Source organism: Propithecus coquereli, unplaced genomic scaffold (genome assembly GCF_000956105.1).
Source record: "Propithecus coquereli isolate 6110/MARCELLA unplaced genomic scaffold, Pcoq_1.0 Scaffold532, whole genome shotgun sequence".
Taxonomy (NCBI): Eukaryota; Metazoa; Chordata; class Mammalia; order Primates; family Indriidae; genus Propithecus; species Propithecus coquereli.
Window position 1 is genome coordinate 665,777 of NW_012151197.1, and position 22,421 is coordinate 688,197.

General features: G+C 40.9%; 1 protein-coding gene across 1 annotated transcript in view; it reads right to left on the bottom strand.

Annotated features, from left to right (window-relative positions):
• Positions 1–441: 441 nt before the first annotated feature.
• The window catches only part of SLX4IP (SLX4 interacting protein), a 186,191-nt gene continuing 164,211 nt past the window's right edge, over positions 442–22,421 (bottom strand). The window contains exons 5-8 of the mRNA XM_012657196.1: positions 21,108–21,185; positions 18,361–18,449; positions 2,448–2,548; positions 442–1,143 (exon numbers count right to left, since the gene is read on the bottom strand). Of these exons, the coding sequence (XP_012512650.1) occupies positions 474–1,143; positions 2,448–2,548; positions 18,361–18,449; positions 21,108–21,185 (938 nt within the window). The 3' untranslated portion in view covers positions 442–473. The remainder of the gene's footprint in view (positions 1,144–2,447; positions 2,549–18,360; positions 18,450–21,107; positions 21,186–22,421) is intronic.

The window sequence follows — 22,421 nt, forward strand, 5'->3', positions numbered from 1 at the left end:
TGCCCTCTGCTCCTACTCAGGCTGAGGAGCAGGAGGACAGATTGCATCCCTGGAACTTAACTGCAGCACCGTGGCGCCATCACTGTGTGGTCTGCACCGTGATGTGCCAAGGGGAACACGTGATCGTTTCTTCATGCAGTCCTTGCACAGTCTCGTCCCTGACGTGGTGGATGGCTATCATTAAAATCATTTTCTGAAGACAGTTATAAAGTATGATGAGAAAGTAGCAATGTTGTTAGAATAAGCATATAATCTCCTAGAGGTGACTGCTTTGAAAACAAACCCTGGGGCAGATACATACTTTCTATTTAAAATAATCATTCCAATCAATTCCTTTAAAATCCTAGCATCTATACACGAGGCCCTCTTATCACAGGTTTGGCCACCATGTCCTTAACTATGGCTTTGCAATCCTCTTTAGTATTTGTGGCCTCTTTCGCATTTTTTTCTTTTCTTGGCTGGGCTGCTCTGCATCATAGATAATCTTTCAGTGTTTGTGGCTGAGCCGGTTTTCTGTGCCGCCCTGGGTTATTTTTCATAAGATGTCTGGAGGAGAGATTTTCCAAAACATGCAACTCTTCCTTAGACGTAGTTTTTGCCAAATCTTGTTTCAAAAGTAACCCCGGATCTGACAACTCTAAAGTTGGCAAAACCCTGACAGTTTTGCTTTTTTCCACTATTACTTCTCTTGGGACTAATCGATCGCTTCCAAGAGAAACTCTCTTGTGGTGGTCGAAGTCTTCCGCAGTGCCGCAGTTCCTGCGTTTCTGTTGTGTTCTGGCCGCTCGTGGACTTTGTTTTGGACCTGGTGATGCTGACTCACAGCTACAGACAGCGCTCCCGCTTAGAAGCCCTGTCTTTAACCGCTCCCCAGGATGAGGTTTTTGCTGGCTGCTGGTGTCTTCTGGTTGGGTCTGATTAACATTTTCCAGCTTTTGAACAGGAAGCCCCCAGTGGCTCTCAGCTGCCTTTATGTAATCCTTTGCTTGTCCCGTGGATTCTGACAGGGGCCTGGAGGAAGCCTGACCATCATTCCTCTTCCTTGCTATCTCTGTAATCACGGAGTCACTAGACGTTCCCACAATGTCCGTGCTGGTCTGTGATTCGCTCACGCTGCTGCTTTTTGTTTCAGTTCTTTTCACACTAAAACAACAACAAAAAAAGATTTTACGCTTTATAGAGCAGTGATGGCATTATTTCCTCCAAATTCCTCCTGCCACATTTCCGACATCCAAAAAGAGAAGCGTGTGCTACCTGCCTTCTCCTTACCTCCCTAGCAAATCTAGAAAAATCCCCAAGTGTATGTTTAAGTGCAGACTGGATCAAGCAATAACCTTCACATTTTCCATTATACTAGGATACATTCTGCTTATTGATCACTGGATTATCAATAGAGTTATGACGGAGTTCGCATTTTAACTAAGGAAATAGGTGCTCACTTTGGATGTTATGGGTCAATAACTGCCGATGTTTGAAATACTGGTTTTTTTCCCAGGAGTAGATGCTCAAATACATCTGACACTTAGGCTGTTTGTATGAGTGTCTACAAATGTGCACATACACACACAATTTCTATTTGTGAGTAAAGAATAATCTTCTGAAATTTCTCTCAGGCCATTGCAAGGTATTACTCAAATATAACTACCATTTAGCTGGTGTCAGCTTTGTTCATCAACCATGTGGGAGCAGGACTCATTCAATATAACTTGAAATGTCCTGGAAGAGAGTTCAGACAGCCACCACGAAAGGAAAGAAAACAATCATGGCAGACAAGAGAGTGTCGATATATCCATATATCTATCAATCCCTTTTCTACAGCACCTACAACAGACAATGTAAACTTCACTCTGATTGTTAAATTAACTTTGAGGCAGCAGGATAGAAACTACGCAGGGAGAATTTAGAGACTAATGACCTTAACCTTTGCAGGTTTGTGAATGGCAAGAAATTTCTTCAACCACCGAACTCAAAACACTGAAGCTGAAATATGTATTTTGGCTAAGCTTTAGTGTGGAAATAGATATATATATATATATATATTCATCTTCTTACTATTGCTATCAGTAGCGTGAGGATTATCATAATTATATCAAAGTCAGAACAAGCATCTTAGGAAAGGAATGTATTTTTTAGATCTGTCTGTAGTCACTTGGAAAGTTGTGTGAAACACACCACCAACAGGTGCTTTTCATCTTCAAAGAACTTGTCATTAAATTACTCCTTGCAACACACCTGTGAAGCAAGGACTCTATCCTCATTGTCCAGAAAGCAAGAGAAAGAGAGACAGGAGGGTGGGAAGAGCAAGTTTGTGACCTAGGGTAGGGTTCAGTGCCAGAGAGGATTTTGTGATTAGGTTCCATGCACTCTTGTTTAATTCTAGACTTCATATTATCTATCCATACATAGAGGCAGTCAAAAATGAGAAAAAGGAAACACGTTGGACCTACATTTCTTTCAAAGCATTTCTCCGGAGCTTTGCACTGGGAGGAAGTGGACTCTCTGCACACTCAGCAACGTAATCAGACACTCCATGGAGAGCTCTTTCTGTCTACTCCAAAAGATAACAAAGGTTCAACCAGAAATCTATTAGCCGAACATGAGAAAAAACAGTTACACTCTGGATGTCCTGATGAACAGATTTATTTTTGTAAAGACCGAATGAAACTACTTAGCGTGTTAAGCTATTTTAACTTTTTTACCGAGGACTTTATGGTAGATTGTAAGTTCTGTTGGACTCCCAGTCCGCACATTTCATACATTAATATGCATCATAAACAAACAAGACTGTGATGTAAAAAATGTTGATTCCAAAGCATCTGGGAACTCTAGGCCAATATCTGATACCTCTGTGGCCCAAACTGTGACAAAAGCCCAGGATCACTTTTTTCTTCCAAAAAGACCTAGTGGCACCGTGGTCCGTACCCTGATTATCCTAAGATTTTCGTACATTTTCTCTGTTTCCAAAAATAGAAAATATCTGCAATACTCAAGACCATACCAACAGTTAAATCTTTTAATATTAGTATTGTGAAAACTGGAGCTTGTGATTCTTCGCTACTAAAAAAAACTGAAAGTTTTTTTTTCTTATATTATCCATTACCATAGATTTATAAAATTTATAGATTATCTATCCTTTTATGTTCCCATGGAAGCATTGCATGGAGTTAACTGTAAAATGTAAAAAGCCTACCAACCTTGCCAACAATGACCCATTTCATGCTTTTGGAATCTTTTCCTTTTGGTTATCAAGTACATTAATCCAGTCAAGGAGTTAACTTCTCTTGCACACGAAATATTCTTCCCCATCAAATTCCAGTAAGATGTTGTTACCACAAGGAACAGTTTTGGTGTGATCTCTAGGTCCTTGCTTTAGACTTACGTTGGAATTCACAGTGACAACCCAGAGCACAGGTAGACAGCACCCATCAGTACTATGCCTGGGTATCCCACAGGCTGAGTGAGCTTTGCCCAATCACTGCCCCGCACCACTGTGTAGGAGACTTTAGCGCTCTCCAACTGCGCCTACGGTTTCAGACCCAGGACAGTGTCACTCAAAGTCATACATGGTTATAATTCACATCAGTTTTAAGTTAGTGAACAGAATATTATAGGTTTCATTGGATTATACTGCATTTTGATGCTTCTGGCCTTTTGGTTTTGTTTTCTGAGACTTACTAATTGACCAAAAAAAGCTACAATTTAAGTTAAATGAGAGAGAGATTGAGAGAGAGAGAGAGAGATAGGGAGCAATCGAGATTTATGTGGGGAACACTTCTAAACATGCCCTTTAAGTACAGTAGATTTTCCCCTGAAAACCACACCCTGTAAGTGCTGTATTTTCAGAGCTGAACAATTAACATAAGGAGCATGAGTCAGGCTTTGAACAACTCTGTGGGAACCAGAAAGCCTTTTGCTATTAGGAATGATGTAAATTCCCCAAGGCTGGAAGAAGTCCACAATGGAAGGCAGACAGGATCATAAATAACAACGACGAATACCGTGTACACCACATAAAGTACCACACCGCGACAGTGACACTCTCTTCCAATCTCATACAGGATTAAATCACTGCCCTTTATTTATTTATTTTTAAAATTCAGCTTAAAGAACACTATGTATTTTCTATGGGAACTTCAAAAACTTCTTTTAAGGAACAGAGCAGTCGGCTCTCATCCTAAATTCCTCTGACAACAATGGGAGAAAATGTCCTTGGAGGAAAAGGGACAACAGAAAAGGTGACAGACTGACAGGAGGAAATGTTCTGTTCAAAAAGTATAAAATCTGTGACTTAGTTTTCAAAAAAAAGAAAGGAAAAAAGAAGAAAGAGAAAGGCAAGGCGGGGTCTCCTGCTTACAAATTAAAACCACATTTGGCAATTTGTTGAAGGAGGCATATTTACATTTGTATGAAGACTGGGTGGGCAGGAAAAAAAGATTAGACTCCTTCTTCAGCCCTTGAGCTGTCAGGTCTCATTAGAAATCTCTTATCCTTACATCTCTAGGGTCAATTCACTCCCTTTGTCCCTAAATCCCAGCCTCTGGTGTCCCCCGCAGACAAGTATTCCTGAGGAAGCAGCTATCACCTGGGAACAGCACTTCCCAAAGGGAGTCGTCCTGATTACTAATGGCTGCTCACATCTGGCATCAAAATGCAATCCAAGGCTTATCCAGAGGCAAAACTCCAACATGCATAATGTGTGCCGAGAAGGTTGCAAGCACCTCCTGGGCTTGCATGGATGGCACCACTAACTTTTTAAATTCTGCCATGAATAATAATAATCCCGTAAGTTTTCTGCAAAGAATATAGACAAACCTAACATATTCAAAAAGGCTACCAGAGAGTTGGCCATCCAAAGTCCAGGGTGAGCCCCCCCTGGCGACTCAGGTATTTAAGAAATAGATTAACCAAGAGGATCTCTTGGGGACTTCATAAATGATTCTTCACAACCTGGAAGCTAGCACTTAGCCTGGGCCAAGGAATAAAATTCTGCAAATACCATTCCTTGTTATACTTGATTCTCAGCCACTGCTCCCATTTTGTTTTCATTTTGGTTGTATTTTGAGGATTTTAGATTTAAAACTTTTTACGTGTACAAAGCATCATCATACTTATATACTTCTAGGGCAAAACCAAACCAAAGTAGGGCAAGGCACTGGCTTCTAGAGAAATACCCTCCCCTTTGGCAACCTGATCAGCCCACACAGGCTGCACAGCGAGGGGTCAGCCTTTCTTCCATCTCTAGGGATGCTCTGGAGACCTGAGATTGCACCCCAAGATTGAAGACAGTCAAAGCATGTGTGCCCCAGTAGAGATTCAAGGGGAAAGTAGAGCAGATGAGTGTTTGAGCGTGATGATGGGTGATATTACCCTAATGCTTTCTGGTCTAACCTGAGAAACACATTTTAAATGTCTGGACAGAAGACTACAAAGAGAGTTCTCATGAGAATGAGCTGGACAACTAAGATATGCTTCCTGCCTCTAATCAGAGAATGGGTTGATCTGAAACGTAGTTAGAAATACTGGCTGACGTTCAAGTCCCAAAAGCACGTGGAAATTGTGACTAAACCAAGTTGTTCACCCCACAGTGACTTACTGAATACCAGTTTTGAACAGAACGTGTGGATTAAAGGGGGATCGGGACAGAAGTTGGCCAAAACTACACAGTAAACACCTGCTCTTGAGTTTACAACAACCTCACGGAGTCTGTAAAATGCAGCTGGGCTCCCAATGGCCAGTGGGAAGACTGGCTGCACTGGACGTACAGAGGGAGGTTTTTGAAAATATATTTAATAGATTTGCAGGGGCCATTCCTGGAAGTTCTGATTTACAAGATCTGGGTGGGGCTAGGAGATCTATATTTAGGTTCCCAGGTGATTCAAAAACTGCTGATATACAGAACACAACACTCAGCAAGGCAGAGAAACAGATAAACAAACATCAACTGGTGCATTGAGTCAGTGTTTTGCAAAGTGTGGTCCAGTGACCCTAGCCATCAAAATCACTTGGGGAGCTTGTTAAAAAATGCTCTACATTCTACCCCAGAATCTACTGCATTTGGATCTCTGGAGAATGGGGTTGGGGCATGTACATTTTAGGCAAGCTCCCCAGTGATTCTGATACCCAGCAGGGTTAATAAACTTCTACCCTAAAGGCACGTGGAATTGATAAGTGGGAAGAATCTGGCAGAATAATCCAATCGGCCACACTAAACTCTGTGCCAAGTACTGCTTGAGGCCCTTGCGGAAAAGGAACTTGCACTCACAGAGCCCCCACCTCAATGTGGCAGACAGGAGACAAACATGTAACGTGTCAGGTGGTGATGATGCTATGAGGAGAGACAAACGTGGGGTGCTGTTTTAGAGATGGTGGTCAGGGAAGGCTGTGGTAGGTACCAAGGCGAGCTGGACACTGAGAACTGAGTGAAGGAGAAGCCACATGAGCATATGAGGAAGAGCATTACGGGCAGGGAGAAGAGTGAACACCAAGTCCCTGAGGACAGGGCACCCCTGGAAGGGTAGAGGACTGGAAAGCAAACCCGGAAAGGGGGTGGGATAGCAGGTAAGAGGCACGGGCATGTGCCCTGGAGGTGGCAGGGGCAGATCTTGTAGGGCTTTTGTAAGGATGGCATATTTTATTGTGAGGAAGAAGATATGGCCATGGAAGCTTCCTAGAAGAAAAGTGACTTAACACTTTAAAAAGATCAAGCTGGGTGTTGTAGAGGAACAAGGTAGGAGGAGGAAGATGACTGATAAGGCCTCTGACATGGTCCACTCAGAGATACGGGTCTTGGAGGAGGTGGGGGGGCAGTGGTTAGACTTAAACACATACTAAGTCTGGTGAGTGTTTTATACGTAGAGTACATTCATTTCTGATTTGCCACTTTTCAATGCTCAACAGCCAAATGTGGCCAGTGACTATAGTACTGGCCAGCACAGGTCTAGACAATGACACTTTGGAAGAATTTTCCAATACGGGAGAGCAGAGAAACAGGAGCACTCACCAACGTCACCGTCACACAGCTTGGTGAGGCAGATATTATTATTGTCACACCCCAGGGTTGGATGCTGCTAGAACCTAATTCAACATGAACAGACAGCACGAGATGGCAATGACACTACCCATCTGACAAATACAGACTCTACTGGGAAAATCTTGCAGCCAGCTCTCCAGCACCTGCTGGAGGCCCTGGGACATCAATATTAGCTGAGGTTGGAATTGAGGCAGCAGATCCTTGGGGCCATGACATCAGGCTGCTGATCACTCCAAGTGCCCTGTGGGTACACGAGTCAATCCTGGCTCATCCTGACCACAGGGCCTGACCCTGTGCATTCCTCTGATTTCCCCTCACAGCCACGGCTGGAAGTAGGTGGCAGGAGCTAGCCCACCAAACACTTATTTTCAAGATTGTGAAACATCATATGAAGTTAATAAAGGGAGGGAAAAAGTCTCTTCAATACTATTAAGATTGTTCTCAAGGCACAATTTAATGGGTTTAGTAGTAACGTGGTACTCTCAGTCTTTCTCTTTTGAGAGTTAGATCTGTTTTCTCATGGTAACGTACAGTGAGTTTCTTTGGATTATGTTTTGTTCACTCCCAATTGAAAATAATTAATAACCCAACCAGAAGATTTTAAAAGTAGGCAATTCACAGAATATCAGAGGCCCTTCCTCATTAATATAGTGGTGAGTATCCCCGACTGTGAAAGTATTGGAATACATGGTCTTACAGCACATTCAAAATGTTACTATTTCTCAATTCCTCCTGATCACAGCTGCTGAGAATGATACACCCAGAATTGATCTAATCAGGCTGCCACTCATAGCCTCAGAGGCAGAGGGGAAGTGGAGTCCAAGGTCTCGTGCCCATTGTTGGCTTGTCTCAGGGCCAGTTTCTCAACCCCTCATGGTTGGTTTCTCATCTGCCTTTCAGGATTGTTCGGGAAATTTAAATGCAGCGAGGTGTATGAAGCATACTTTGGAAACTGGTAAGTGTTAAACAAATTTTCTTGATCTTATTGAAAAAGAAAACCTGATGCCTTCACAAACACTAAGGGGTCTGTAAGAAGGCAAGGATGCCTTTCATTCGTGGAAAACTTTACATGATTCCCAAAGTCCTTTTCCCAACATCTCATCTGGGCCTCAGTGAGTACTCAGCGGGTATTGTCACAATGTGGCAGATAAGTGTCTAAGGCAACATACTTTGCTAGAGGCAGAACTGAGTCTAGGAAGCCTGCCCCTAGAGCAGTGCTCTCTCCACTCTGCCCAGTGGCCACACTATCACTTGCCATCGCAGTCCAATGTGGAGTTGTAGGAAGAAGAGGGGACTCTGAGTCAGAAGTCCCTCCTGGTCACTACCTGGCTGTGATGTTTGGACAACCAACTTATAGTCTCTGAGCATTAGTTTCCTCATCTATAAAAAAAGAGATAAAAATATCTCTATAATGAATACTCATTCACCTCCTGGAAATATTACTCAGATTTTATTCTGGGGAATCATGGCTTTCCTCCATTCAATGTCCACGCATTTCAGACCTTGTCTCCATATGCAACTCGAGAATTGGGCCCATGACTCAGTCCAAGCCAATCAGACTACTGAATGCATGAGCCTCAAAGATATCAAGCTATCCTGGCAAGAGGCCTGCTCTCTCTTCCCCTAGAAGAATATGGATCTGGAGCTGCCAGCACCAACCACTACATATAAGCCGAGAACCAAGATAACACAGTGGAAGCTGGAGCCAGAGATGGCGAGAAACTGAGTCTTGATGACATTCTTTGTGTCTCTGAGATCAAGCTGTACCTGAACATCTGGACTTTTCAGGGACATGGGCCAAAAACCTTCCTTTTTTGCTAAGCCTGTTTGAATTGGCCTTCCTGTCCCTTGAAAATGAAAAGGTTTAAGACTGATACAATCTCTTCTGAGGTTTGTTTCACTGAATAAGTTACTGTATGCAACGGCCCTCTGCACTCTGCAAACAATTAAGGTCTTTTGCAAACAATAAAAACAGAGTAAAAGTATAATATATTATCGGCTTATTTTGGGGGCACATAGGAGGAGTATTCAAGTTTAAAATTGAGTTATATTTTCAACTCTTTTACTTTATTATAATAGGCAAAAAGAAAAGGTGTTCTTGTACTTCAGTGGCACCTCACGATTTTCAGGAGCATCAGCATTCTGAAAGGCTCAGTTACAGAAAAGCAGCCCAAGCAGAACACGACTATGATGCTCACAATCTTACACCACAAAGCAACACACTCAAAGCCATGCATCTTAAAAAACGAGGAAGACATCTCTTTCCCAAATTTCACTTCTAATACTTTCCTAAATTATTTCACAATAAGGAAATGAAAAGGGAAAAACAGGTGAGATAATGGACAATTAAAAGAATGAACAGAAACATATGTGTGTATTGACTCAAAGAAACTGAAGCAAAAAGAAGGTAAAATGAAAACAAAAGCGACAGTTTGTCAATTCCACTGAGCCTGAAGTCATTTTCTCTAAAGATGGTAATGATGATGGACATCTGTTTTGGAGACACCATAAGCAAAGCACTTTATGTAGAGTCTACATCTGGTAAATGAGTCCGCGTGAGATGCCCACGAGGCCGACAAGACCTTCCCCATTTCAAAGATGAGCAAACTGATGCTCTACGAGGCCAAGTCATCTGTCCAACTCCCACGGGGGAGGGGTGGAAGTCTCTCTCTCCTCCTGTCTCTGACCCCAGGTCCCTCCTCTGAGCACCTCACTTCTCTGCCTTCCCAGGAGGGTTGAGTCTGTAAAGGGAAGCAGAGCCAGTGTTGTTGATGATGCTGCCACTTGGGTTAGTAGTGGATGCTCTAGTTTTTTCTTTAACATAATTTTTTTTTTTAATTTTTCTTTTCTGAATCGATGACCATGAAACTCTTGTGTACATCTAGAGAAGTACCAATAAGTAGCTGCAAAGACTGTTACCCTAAAAATGAAATCAGTGAAAAAAATCAGGGAAGTTATTTTGCAGGAAGTACATATATCACAGGGATTTTCCAGTTTACATTCACCTACCCTCAAGAACCTAAAAATAAATCCTGACCAAACCTAGCCCTCACTGTCAATCTCCGGTGCCAAACAAGTATGATAGACATGGACATTTTGAAGAATTTATAGGTCTGAACCAGCACTTAATGTTGCAGGGCTCATTGACCACTTAGAGAATTGGATGAAAGCTATCTAACTTTGACCAGGAAAACATAAAAATACACATAACTTTTTTTTTAATTTCAAGGAATTCATGAATCACAGGCTAGTAACCCCAGTTTAAAAGTAGAAGGAAAACATCTGTGAAAAATAGAAAGAAACTTAATAGAAATGATCCCTGGCAGAGTTGGGTCACCTTTGGAGGTCTCCTGGATAAAAAAATACCTTCCCCAGCAGAGGCCTGTGGCTGCAAAATGCCAATACGTGCAGGAAGGTAGCCGGCCCTTCATTCAGGAGGGCGACCTCTTTCCTAACATCTCGCACGGCTGAGCATGTGGGCCTGGACAGGATGGGAGAGGAGAGAGGTGGGTAAGTACGTAGTCCAGCCACGCGGGTAGTAGGGCCGACCAGAAAAGGGCCCATGGTGGCCCTGGACACCGGTGGGAAAAGAGATAAAAGAGCTAGAGGGAAGACACCACGGATAAGTGTCTCATTTCAAAATTCTGCTCAGAACTGGCCCTCTGCCCAGGGATGTGGAAGGAACAGCTATTGCCATTTCCCCTGAACATAGATAGTGAGGCCCCTTCTTTCCAAGGCTCAGATCTCATGATAGTAACAGCTTTTGTTGACTAGTCTGGGAACCTCATCCCCAATTATGACATCGTTTCCTTGGGAAAATGAGTACTGAGTTCTAAGCGATTTGTTTTCTAACGAACTTTCCGAACACAATCCACTCACACGTTGAACTCTGTGCTGTCACTGTGGGTGTTCTGAGGAGCACGCGCTTTTAGGAACTCAGGCCTGAGAAGTCTGCTGTCTCCCAACTGCTGTGTACTTTAGAGAGGTGACTGGGTCCTTCCTCCAAAGCCGTATCTCAGTGTACATCTACTGGCGGCTCTTGGAAATGAAAGGTGTTTAGCTGGGTGGTCTCTATTCTTCCTCCTCCTCTGGATGTTGGTTAACAGAGCTCCCACTGAAGGTCACAAGTTATGCACTTAGTGGGCCTCTTTTCCCACCACTGACTGGCTGGCTAAATGGGATGTAACACTCTTTTTGGTACTTCAGTTTTTTTTTAACTGCAAAATGAAGCCGAGCTGGCAAGTGGAGACAAACAAAAAAATAAAGGCTCTGAGTTTCTTGGGAAAATAACATCTGCAGATGGATATTATCAGGTATTTTTCTCATTTCAAGAAGGGAGGGGAGGATGTATAACAATCTGCTAATCTGCCGATAATGGCATTTAACACATTAACAGCCACTGGAGTGTTAACTCACTCTAGTTTTGACCCCAGGGCCGTGTGAAGCATATATAAAATCTTGTTGATGTTCTTATTGATACAATTAATACTGACAACTTAATTCTAAAAACATGGGTTAAATGAATAGAAGTCAATAAATTTTGTTTTTCTATTTATTCTTACCTTTAAATTATACTCAAAATTTTTATTCTATTTTCATAATAAAACACTGTGGTCCCCAAGGAAAACTTTCTGATTTTTTTGTGTGGCAGCCAATGTGTTAAATGAACTCTTCTTCGGGGAAGGAGGGAAACGATGTTGATAATAATTAATACTGACAAAGTGCTTTCGAGCTGCGGTCCCCAAGCCCTGGGCCGGTAACGTGAAAAATTCTCTACCATGAAACCAGTCCCTGGTGCCAGAAAGGCTGGGGACTGCTGCTGTTGAGTTTATAAGACATTTTAATATTCATTATTTCACTTGCTCCTTAGGAAAACTTGGGAAGGCTTGTATGGCAGGCATAACTTCTACCTTTGCTTAACAAGTCAGAGGACCGATGCTCCGAAAAGCCAAATGACTTGTCCAAGGTCATCCAGTGAGTGAGGGAATAGGTAGCGTTCGAAGCCGGGTCTTTCCATTTTAACTTTCATCCCTTTTCCACTTGTTCTATTCCCTGCCATGTTTTTCTTAATTAAAGCTATCATGTAAATAGTTATCAAAGGGAGATGACAGGTCTCTGCCACAGAAAGGTACATGATAAGAAAAAAAGCACAAAGGATTAGAGGGTCCAGATACATCCTAGTCCAACTTATCCTAACTACTCTAATTTATTTATCCTATTCTAATTAAGCAAAGAGCAGGTTCCCTGGGGGATGGTGGGGGAGGGGTGTGGCACAAACCATCTCCTTCACAAACACTGGTGGCTAAACATTTGGGAGAATTTCATTACCAGGAAAGGAAACAAAACCTCAGGTTACTGTAACATACAAGCAAAAGACACTTATTCTTTTAAAAAACGATCTCACTGGAGAAATATTTTTTATCTTCTTCGTCATAGTCTAGAAAAACTAACCAACAAAGAATATCTCCGTCCCCACAACCAGCATTTTCATCAGGATCATCGACCTGCCAGTCCCTGTAAGGGGAGGGGGGATGGGGGCTGCTGTGGTTTCTCCATCCAAGGAAAACCCATCCATAGGATGGGTCCTGCTGAGGGTGTGGCCCTAATCTATCCGTTGACCACATTCTGACCCCAAGCTTTGGCCTTAGTTGACTGGAATAGGAGAGGGTAGCAGGCATGATGAGAATTCTCTAATGCTAAACAGTGGTGTGACTTCAGAGAAGTGTTCAATTTGGTGCTTAAACATTGCCCCTTGGCAGGATTTCCCAAGTAACCCTTTTACTTAGATGATACTACAGTGAGGACCTTGTCTACCTGAGGTATGTCTGCTTCTAACCTTGACAGCTATTTTCACAGCTTGTCCACAACTCAAATGAAGCGTAAAACAGAGAACCTAAATATCTTAGTGGCATCAGTGAAGCCCTGCTGCTAAGGGCAAAAGGAGAGCCTGGTCCCTAGAGATGCGTCATTGTCGTGTGTGCCCTGACAGTGAGACCCATTAGTAGAGGCAGATGGAACTTGGTTGTCCCTTAATTAGCATGATACTGGTCAATATACAGAATAAAAAGGACTCTGCATCGCAAACTAAAATAAATTCCATAAAAATACAAGAAAATATAAATATTTATCTAATATTGAAAAATATAACACCAAGATCATCAAATGCAGAAATCATCATGGAAAACAAATCTGAGGATCTATAAACATAAATAATGAATCTTACCATACAGCAATGACATACGATTGAAAGGTAAATGATACTCACTAAGAGTTACTTTTCTTACTATAGAAGAAGTATTTATATAGTAAGGAGATTGTGAAATACAAAAACATCAATAGAGAAATGGACATAAACATATAATTCACAAATGGGGTCCTAGTTAAAATAAATTCACACTGACCTCCATTTATTAAGTACGAAGTACAGAGAGATACAGACTAGATCATTAACAGATTTATCTTTGGGTTGGGAGTTGTTAATAATTTTTATCTTCTTTGTCGATATTTGGATTGATTTAAAATTTTTTTTGTACAATGAACATGTACAAGCTTGGTAATCAGTTTTTAAGTGAAAACTAAGTTCAGAACATTATGGAAAATGTGAAATATGGAAACAGCCTCTCCCCACTCAGGGAACTTTTCCTAGTGCTACAGGAATCTCTTGTTGATAGTTTTCATGTAACTTACCACTAGCATTGTCTAGGAAATACAATAAGAAATAAAAAAAATGGATTTTTAAAGTCTATGATATATCATGTAAAACCTGGAAAAGTTACCTGCTACTTATTTAAAATTTTTAATACAAAAAATAGAGAATTTTTTTTTTGAATAATGATTTACACTTACGTAAAAGTCCCTTATGAAAGTTAAAGAATTCTGTCATCAAGGCACAAATGATAGTGCATCATCAAATTGTTAAGCAGTTTATTTCTTCTGTTATAAAAAACATAAGGCCTAAAACGTTACCTTTATAATAATTTCTATTTATCTTTCCTAAAATAAAAAACTTTTGGGATAGAGTTATATTTTATCACAATTTTTAAATCTACAAGTTCTCTTTTGTGCCAAATCATTTTGTAGTTTTTACTTAGCTACATTTTCATCTGCTTCCTCTGATAGAAATGCCATGTGAGCAAAGATTTTTGAGATAATCTGATACCCTGCCCTTGAATGACAGGAGGGCTAAAGCCTAGTGAGGCTGGATTATGCACAGCTGAGGCATACAACAGCCAAGCTAAAAATAGCCCAGCCTACGGTGTTGCTTTAGACTCATTTTCCCTTCAATTTTATATTCATATTCCAGAAGGAGAATTCTTTAACACTAAACAGTAGTGTTCAATTTAGTGCTTAAATATTGTCTCTTGGCAGGATGGCCCAGTAATCCTTTGACACAGATGATGCTACAGTGAGAACCTAGCCTTGGGTGGCTGGGGTATGTCTGCAGAACCTTGACAGCTATTTTCATAGCCTGACCATAACTCAAATGAAGCGTAAGGCAGAGAACCGAAATATCTTAATGTGCATATCGTCCACTTCTAAGCAGCACTAGCTCTACGGGTCATTTTTTAATTCCCAAAAGGATCACAGACATTGACACATTAGGTTCAAAAGTAAGAAAGTCCAGAATTTTGGACTTTCCTTCTGAATGGCAGAAAGGATCCAACTGAACCATTAAAGATATAGGTGCAGAATAGAAACATTTTTAGGAAAACTGGAGGCCTTATCTGAGTTATATTTTTAGGTCACCAAGATACCCTTCAACAGCTCTGGTCTGCCAGACTGTAAGCTCTTTGAGGGCAAAAGCACTTCCTTATTTTTTTTTTTTGTTTTTTTGTTCATTTGTTTTCCCCAGTGCCTACCAGAGTTCCTAGCACAAAGCCAGCACTCAGCGAATTATGTTGAAATGTGATGGTAAGAACAGATGGGAAGAGTGGTCTCCAGAGAGTGGAAGGAGTGGCTGTAACCAACACACAATGAAGTAGTAGCTTTGTGCTGACCCTGAAATGTCCCAGATACATACAGAGTTCTATGGTTATTTATACAACTTTAATAAAGAAATAACAGAAATAATAAATAATTTTAAATTTCCCAATGGCTCCAGGGCTTTACATCTGAGAAAGAAAACAGTTTCTATGCAGGAACTTGGGTTTGTAAATAAGAAAATACTTTTGGAACGGAATATAACTGAGTACAATAAAAATTTACTTTATGTTCTTCATATTTCTAAGGAAAAAAGGTAAGGGGAAAAAAAACAACTTAAGGTAAAAGCTCTCAAAAAGACGCCCCAGCTCTGTATCTAGCAATAGGTCAAAAAACTGAGGCTACAAGGGTTTTGAGATTTCTTATGAGAAACTCTAGTAAGAAAAATACAATGACTCATTTCATAATAATGCCCTTTCTTCCCAAAGTACACATCACGATTCCCACATCCCTAGCACATGGGCACTCCGTGCAGAGCGATTGCAACACGGAGGATCTCCCTGCACCAAAGTCCCTGAGTGGACAAGAGAAATGCCAACGGAGACGTCCCTGGCGCTTCGGTGGTGAGGGGCCACGTGGCTGCACTCGCCCTGCCTGCAAAGGAGGGGGGATACTCCCTTTGTACTGCCCAATCTGGAGGATCAGTTCTTTTGTACAGCCACCTTTAAGAACTGTGGAGCTAAGAGCAGCTGCCTTCCTTGTCTACAGGCTGAAAGAATCCCTTGGCGGAGCTGTTGTGAACACACGCTCCCAGATTTCCTAACAAATCGTCCCTTAGACTCTGAGGATCCAAAAAGGGGGAGAAAAAAGATGAAGGAAAGGGAATCGGAGCTCTTTAATGCTATATCAAGAGTAAGACATGTAGGCTGTTGCTTGGGTACTAGCTCACTACCCTGTCACTTCTGCGGTCACAGAACAACAAGTTAAATAAACAGTTATAGGAAAATAACCAAAGTTTATTGCTAAAGAATTATCTCCAGTAGAGCTACTCAGGAAGCCAATTTCCCAGGCCTTGCCCAGTCAGATGTTCCTTGAGAATCACTATCAAGAGAAAATGAGATGGATCCTGCCCTTTGGCAAGTATCTATGTAAACTGATAAAAAAATCCAAAGCTTGAAGAAGTTCAAGGAATACTTATGGGAGCCTGGCATCACTGGCTTTTGGGCATTTGAAGCATACAGTGAGGAGTCAGAATGCCTTCTCTCGGGCAGGCAGAAGGCAGTTCTGGAAGGGAAAGATTGTTTATTGATCCTTAAATAGCTGAGACAGGCGGACTCTGCAGAGGTCAAGTATCAATGAGGATTAAGCTCCAAGACACTTCTGGTGGAAGGACGGTGTAGTTGGCTTGATGGGCAATTTGCAGGAGAGGGACCTTTATTTGACCTGTATCTTTCATTGCTTCTAGCGACAGCAAGCCTGAGGAAGTGGTGGGCTGGAGGCCGGGGAGCAGCAGAGGCACAGTGGGAAGCAGGCTAGGCAGAAGGGCGCACAGGGCTGCGTCCAGCGATGAGGCTGTGCTGGGCTTTGGCTGGCTTGTGTGTGCGTCTGGGAAAGTGTACGTGTGAAGAGATCGTCAGAGGTGGTGAAAAAGCGTAACTGAGAAGACATAGACTGTCCACAACTAAAGAGAATCACTTGAGACAATGAAAGGGCCTCGTGATGTAAATGGCATTTTTCTTATAAGCTAATGTGGTTAGCTCTGATAGTATTATCGCTAGGTATCAGAACATTTTAAAGATAAGGAAACTGAACTTATGTAAAAGGCTCAGACTGGTCAATTTTTCAGAATGAAAATTTTCAGTGTTTAGGAAGTCTTCCAGATTACAGGATTTATATGACAGCAGCTATAGAAAACTTACATCTGTATAAATACCAGGGCCCCTAAGGGGGATAATATTTCACTTGTATTGAGATGTTTTAATTCCCTCTTAATAATTTAAGATACTAAGTATTAATATTACATATCAGATACGAGATCTAATTTCTTCTATATTCTATCTGAAAGCAATAATACTTTCTGGTACAGTTAATTGTTGTTTTCTTAAACCATAGATCAATTTCTTCTTTGCTCTGAGAATAAGTTAAGCCGTATTATATTTTAGTTGTATGCCAATGGCATTACCACTTTAGTATTTACTAATTTACTAAGATAACTTAACATCCCAGAAATATTTCAAAGGATAAACTTCTAATACTTTTCACCAAATTTGCTTCACGTATTTCATTTAATGTGTATACTAAGAGTTTTACTGAGGGATGAAGAACAAATAGGAGGGACACACTTTTCCGCTCCAAACGAAGGCATCTAAATTTAAACATAAGTTCTCAGCTCTTTACTTTTCCTGGGTCTCTGTTTGCCCTTACAATCTGTGAAACACTCTTCTTACGTATTTATTTAAGATGAGATAAGAAGCCGGTTTTAGACTATGTGGGCCAAATTTCAGATTTCATATGGATTAAAAAATAATAAACATCAGGGGTAATCTAATATTCCCATAAATTATTTTAGAAGCATAATAATCATGTCATACTTCATGGCCGGGTTAACGTCTGCTGGATTTTTTTTTTCTGTTTGCTAAAGATTCAAGTCATATGTCCAAAAATATTTTTTAAAAAAGTTTACGTAGAAGTAAATTCAGGTAGATTGGACTGTGACACACATACACACAAGAAGACTCTCTCATGTGTACATGTTAAGCTTAAAAGACAAACCTGTAAGCAGCAACATGCTGAGTAAGTTTTCTTTATCTATTTGTCTGAATAGAGAACTCCAATGAAACAGAAACTGGCCCTGGTGGGCTCAAGACTTAACATGAGAAAAGAAAGAGAGAAAGAGACAGAGAGAGAGAGGGAGGGAGGGAAGGAGGGAGGGAGGGAGAGAGAATTAACCCTAATCAGCTATGAAATAATACACTGGGGGGAAGTACTGGATCTCAAGAAAATGTCAGTGATTCACCATGGAATAAAATTCAAAAGCCACTGACCCCAATGAAAGCTTCCAGTGGAAACATGCGGATTTTGCTTCGTATCATTTAAAGACCTTGCTTCATTTCATTTAAACACTAACGTAAGCACCATCAGTTTTTGTGACGTGTTGCTTTCTCATTTAAAATCAATATAAAAAAGATACTGCTGATTACACTAAATATCCAAGGGATCTTCAGGAAAAAAAAATGCAAGAATTAATCAATATCGCCATGCAGAATAGGTAGGACATTTTTGTTCCCTTAAAACAGGCACTGAGCATTTATCTACTGGATGAGAACAGCAGACAATTCTTCTTTCTATTTTTAACAGAAACTAAGCATTTAAACAGATTTATTTGTTTATAGAACTTTGTTTATACGCACCAATTCTTCATTCTGACTTGCCAAATGATCATGACTGAATGCAAGCTGACTTACACAGACCACAAATCTGTCAGGGAATACCTGGAGCTCTGTAGAAACGAAGAAAAGCAAGTTAGGAAAAACATCAAAAAACTATGAACACAGAAATGCTTGGTCCCAGATTTTTGTTCATTTTAAGTTATGATAATATGCATGTATATATAAGACAAACGTCCCTTCTCCCCTCCCATCCTCTCAGTGTTTGCCATCAATAGGGCAGGGTGAGCACAAAGCTCCAGGGAGAGCTGAAGAGGCTGCGAATTGGTCCACCTGAGCCCCTGGACCATTACACCATATAAAACCCCCAGGCAGGGCCTGTGCAGCCCTCCTTCTGTATCAGTTTGCCATTTTCTATTTAGAACTCTTATTTGGGAAATAGGATTAACGTCTTCCAATAAGTGTGTGGACTTATAGAGCAAGAGGAAGAATATTAGGTAAAATCTAAAAATGTGACCCATGAACATTTTTACTAGTTAGTTTACTTATCATCTCCCTGGCCAGCTGGTCTGAAAGAGGTCCCCTACATTGGAGGGCAAACTCCCAGTCTGAATCAGGCTATGTAAAGAGCAGCTTCTCCTAGGAATGAATGACCAAACCATTAAGGAAATGGTTAAATAGACAATAGTGAAGATGATATAACCACACCATAGTCATAGTAATCTATTATTGTAGCTTCTTAAAACAAACCACTAACTTCCTGGTGGGGAAGGCTGAATGAATCACTGAACTGGACTCCTCAACATTCAATGAAAGGAATACAAAATGGTAATGCCATCTGGATCTTTCCTTCTCTCACCTGTCTATCCATCCATCTACTCATTCGCCAGCCTCCACCTTCCCCTGGAGTGATGTCTGGAGTGATGTTTAGCTGATGCTAACAGTGTACATTCTGGGTGGATGGGGAGGCAGCTCTTCTCCCTTCTTTATACTTGGTTTTGCTTGAATGTTTTTATAATACACATTTATCCTATTTGTAATGGAAATAAAGTCATTTTTATAAAAGAGAAAGCTTCCTTCTTAGATGAGACCAATTTTTGAAAAGATAGATATTATGAGTCAGGTAAATGAAGCCTTTTACATACATTGCACATGATAGCAATGACTGAGGTAGTAACATATCTGGATCTGATGCACCACTTGGAAGCCAAGCATGATGTTGTCAATTAGGCAGACACACAATTTAAATAGAGTTAGCACCTTATACTGCCTGGCTAGGTTAAATTATACCAAAAGGCCTAATGAGTTACTCCAGTAACAGCTTTCTGCTTACTCCCTGGACCACTGCTGTCTCCCTGGCAGTCACTCTCCCTATTCCAATTCGTCCTACTCAACACAGCAGGTTAACACCCTAAAAAAGGGCTTTGCTCAAAAGCCTATCGTGGCTCCCCAACGTCCAACATTCAAAGCCCTCCATAAGTGGGGCCTAACCTGTTAGATAACTTGGGATCTTATTCCCAACTACTCCTCCTCATATAGAAAACCCCCATTCCAGGTGGGGGCTTGGGTGTGTTTAAACTCAAACTATGTGTATATTGTATCTGGCTACGTGACTAGGGATGGACTTTCAAAAGCCAGAAGAACAAAATTAGCAAAGCAGTTAAAATTTATTCATTAGTTCTTAAAATATCTTATTGAAGTAAGGGGTAAGTGATCTGCTTCCCACTATACTGAAGGGAAAACTGAGCCACAGAATTCATAATTTGTCCACCTCTGCCCCCACCAGATCATAAAATTGAAACACAGTAGTTCATTAGTGGATCAGAATTAGAATTCAAAATGATCAGTTCTATCAAATAATTCCTCTGTTTTGTATTTGCATTTCTTCCTCTGAAAAAATAAGAGTGCTGGAATGGCATATTTTAAACATTTTGGTGCCACGTATTAACAGAAAGCAACTTCTATACGTCTTTACTCTGTTTAGGTCATAATTGAGAGTTGTATTATTTTTATATTTAAATAAAGATATATGTAATGACCATACCATGAGGGATATGGTCAGTCTGAGAGACAAGATTAGCTGACTTATTTTACCAAGAGAACTTGAACAAAGTGGAAGGCCTGTTAAGAGAGTAGTATATTTGAGCAACATACAGAGTTAAGAAAGTTCAGATGATTGTGAAGATTCCAGGAACATACTTCCATACAGCTAATTATTAAAGTCCCTGTTTCATATCTTATATATATACTGAAATTGTCCAAGGAAGCTGAGCTAAATTTTCTTTCCAATGCTCAGATCAACTTGGAGAACAGTCATTAGCCTTTGACTTCATTGGTGTTGGTGGACAAGCGTGACATCATTTCCCCAGTGGACATGTTGACTTGGAGAAGCGAGGGGGGAACTGGCCTCATCACACACCTAGGGGAGGCTGACAGCTCTGGGCTGGGAAAGAACATGCACTTGCTCCATATCCCACTGCCTTGGCGTGCACAGACAAGGATGAAATGATTCACGGTTCAACTCTGTGTCGTGTCACTCTGGAAACTCAATGAAAGTGCTGAGATGCATCAGCAAAGTGTGGCCCAGCTCACCATTCTCAGGTAGGCAATTTACACAGTATGAATTGGGGAAAAAAAAATCACAAATGTTTGGACACACTCAATGACATGAAAGCAATGAAGCGAGACTCTCCAGTCCTTAATGCTCATCCCTTTTCTAGGGTAAGGTGATTGTGTGAAATACTTGACAACCCAAGAAATCAGCTTCTTACCAGCATTCTGTGTGCCCCTGATGCAGCGAAGGCGTATCCCTCTCTTGAGGAAATAGGCTGTGATTTGAAAGCCATAACCTGTAAAGTGAAGGAGGACATCAAGAGTTTATAAGCCTATCTGGCGCTGAGTCCTAGGGGCCCAGCCCAGTGCCTGCCATGCAATAAGCATTCGATAGTTATTTAGCAAATGAATGAATAAAAGAATCAACAGAGGGCCTTGCTTCAGAGAAAAGGGTGAACATTACTATCTTGGCTCTTCCAGGAGGGCTGCTCAGAACTCCTGGAACAGTCCCTACTCCATGAAATGTCTCTGTCACTTCATCTGTAAAATTAAATAAATGAGGAGGTCTAACATCTGAAAAATAGGGCTTTCAGATGAGAAGATTAATTCAGTCTGAGCTTGAGAGTAGATTTTAGCTACCTTCTGACATTCATTACTTACCAATTCACAAAAATAATTGTTTAAGACCTATTTGAAGATGGGTATATTTTGCCTGTAAATACATTATTCTAATTCAAGTATGGCAAAGTCTTTATATAGAATGAGATGAAAAGCAATACCATATGAGTCAAAAAAATTTTTCTCCAACTCACCAGAATGGCCTCAATGAAAAAGAACAGTAAGTGTTGACAAGAACATAGGACAACTGGAATTCTGGTATACTGCTGGCAGGAGTACAAATTGGTACAGCCACTTCAAAAAAATGCTCGAGTATCTAAAGCTGACTTTAAGCATGAATGTATAGTGTTCACGATAGCACTCGTCACAATAGTCTCAAATTGGAATCGATGCAAATATCCATCAACAGTAGAAATTTTTAAAAATGAGGATATAGATAGTCACAGAGTGAAATACGACATGGCCTCTAGAAATAAATGAGCTACAACTACAGGCAATAACAGAAATAAATCTCGCAGACATAATGTTAAGTGAAAGAAGCCGCATCCAAAAGAGTAAATGCCATCTGTGAAAATGGCATTATCATTCATCTTATAGGGTGGCAAGAGAATTTCAGATGATTCACCGAAAGCGCCAGCGTAATTCCTTCCTCTTTCCCTCTTTCTCTTCCAGCTTCCCTCCAGGTATAAACTACTCTGTTGATGATTTTCCTGAAAAGATCAAGTAAAACTATTTCTGGTTAATGCACTCAAGTATTCAGTGGAAGAATCAGAAGTAAAAGGCCCACCAAAGCGAAGTGAGGGTCCCCAGCTTCTGATCTGATTTTATCTGGGAAACTAGAGGGGCCAAGAGTAGCAAAAAGTCATCTCCGGGACCATCAGACCCTCCAAACTCCATGACTATGATTGTTCTGA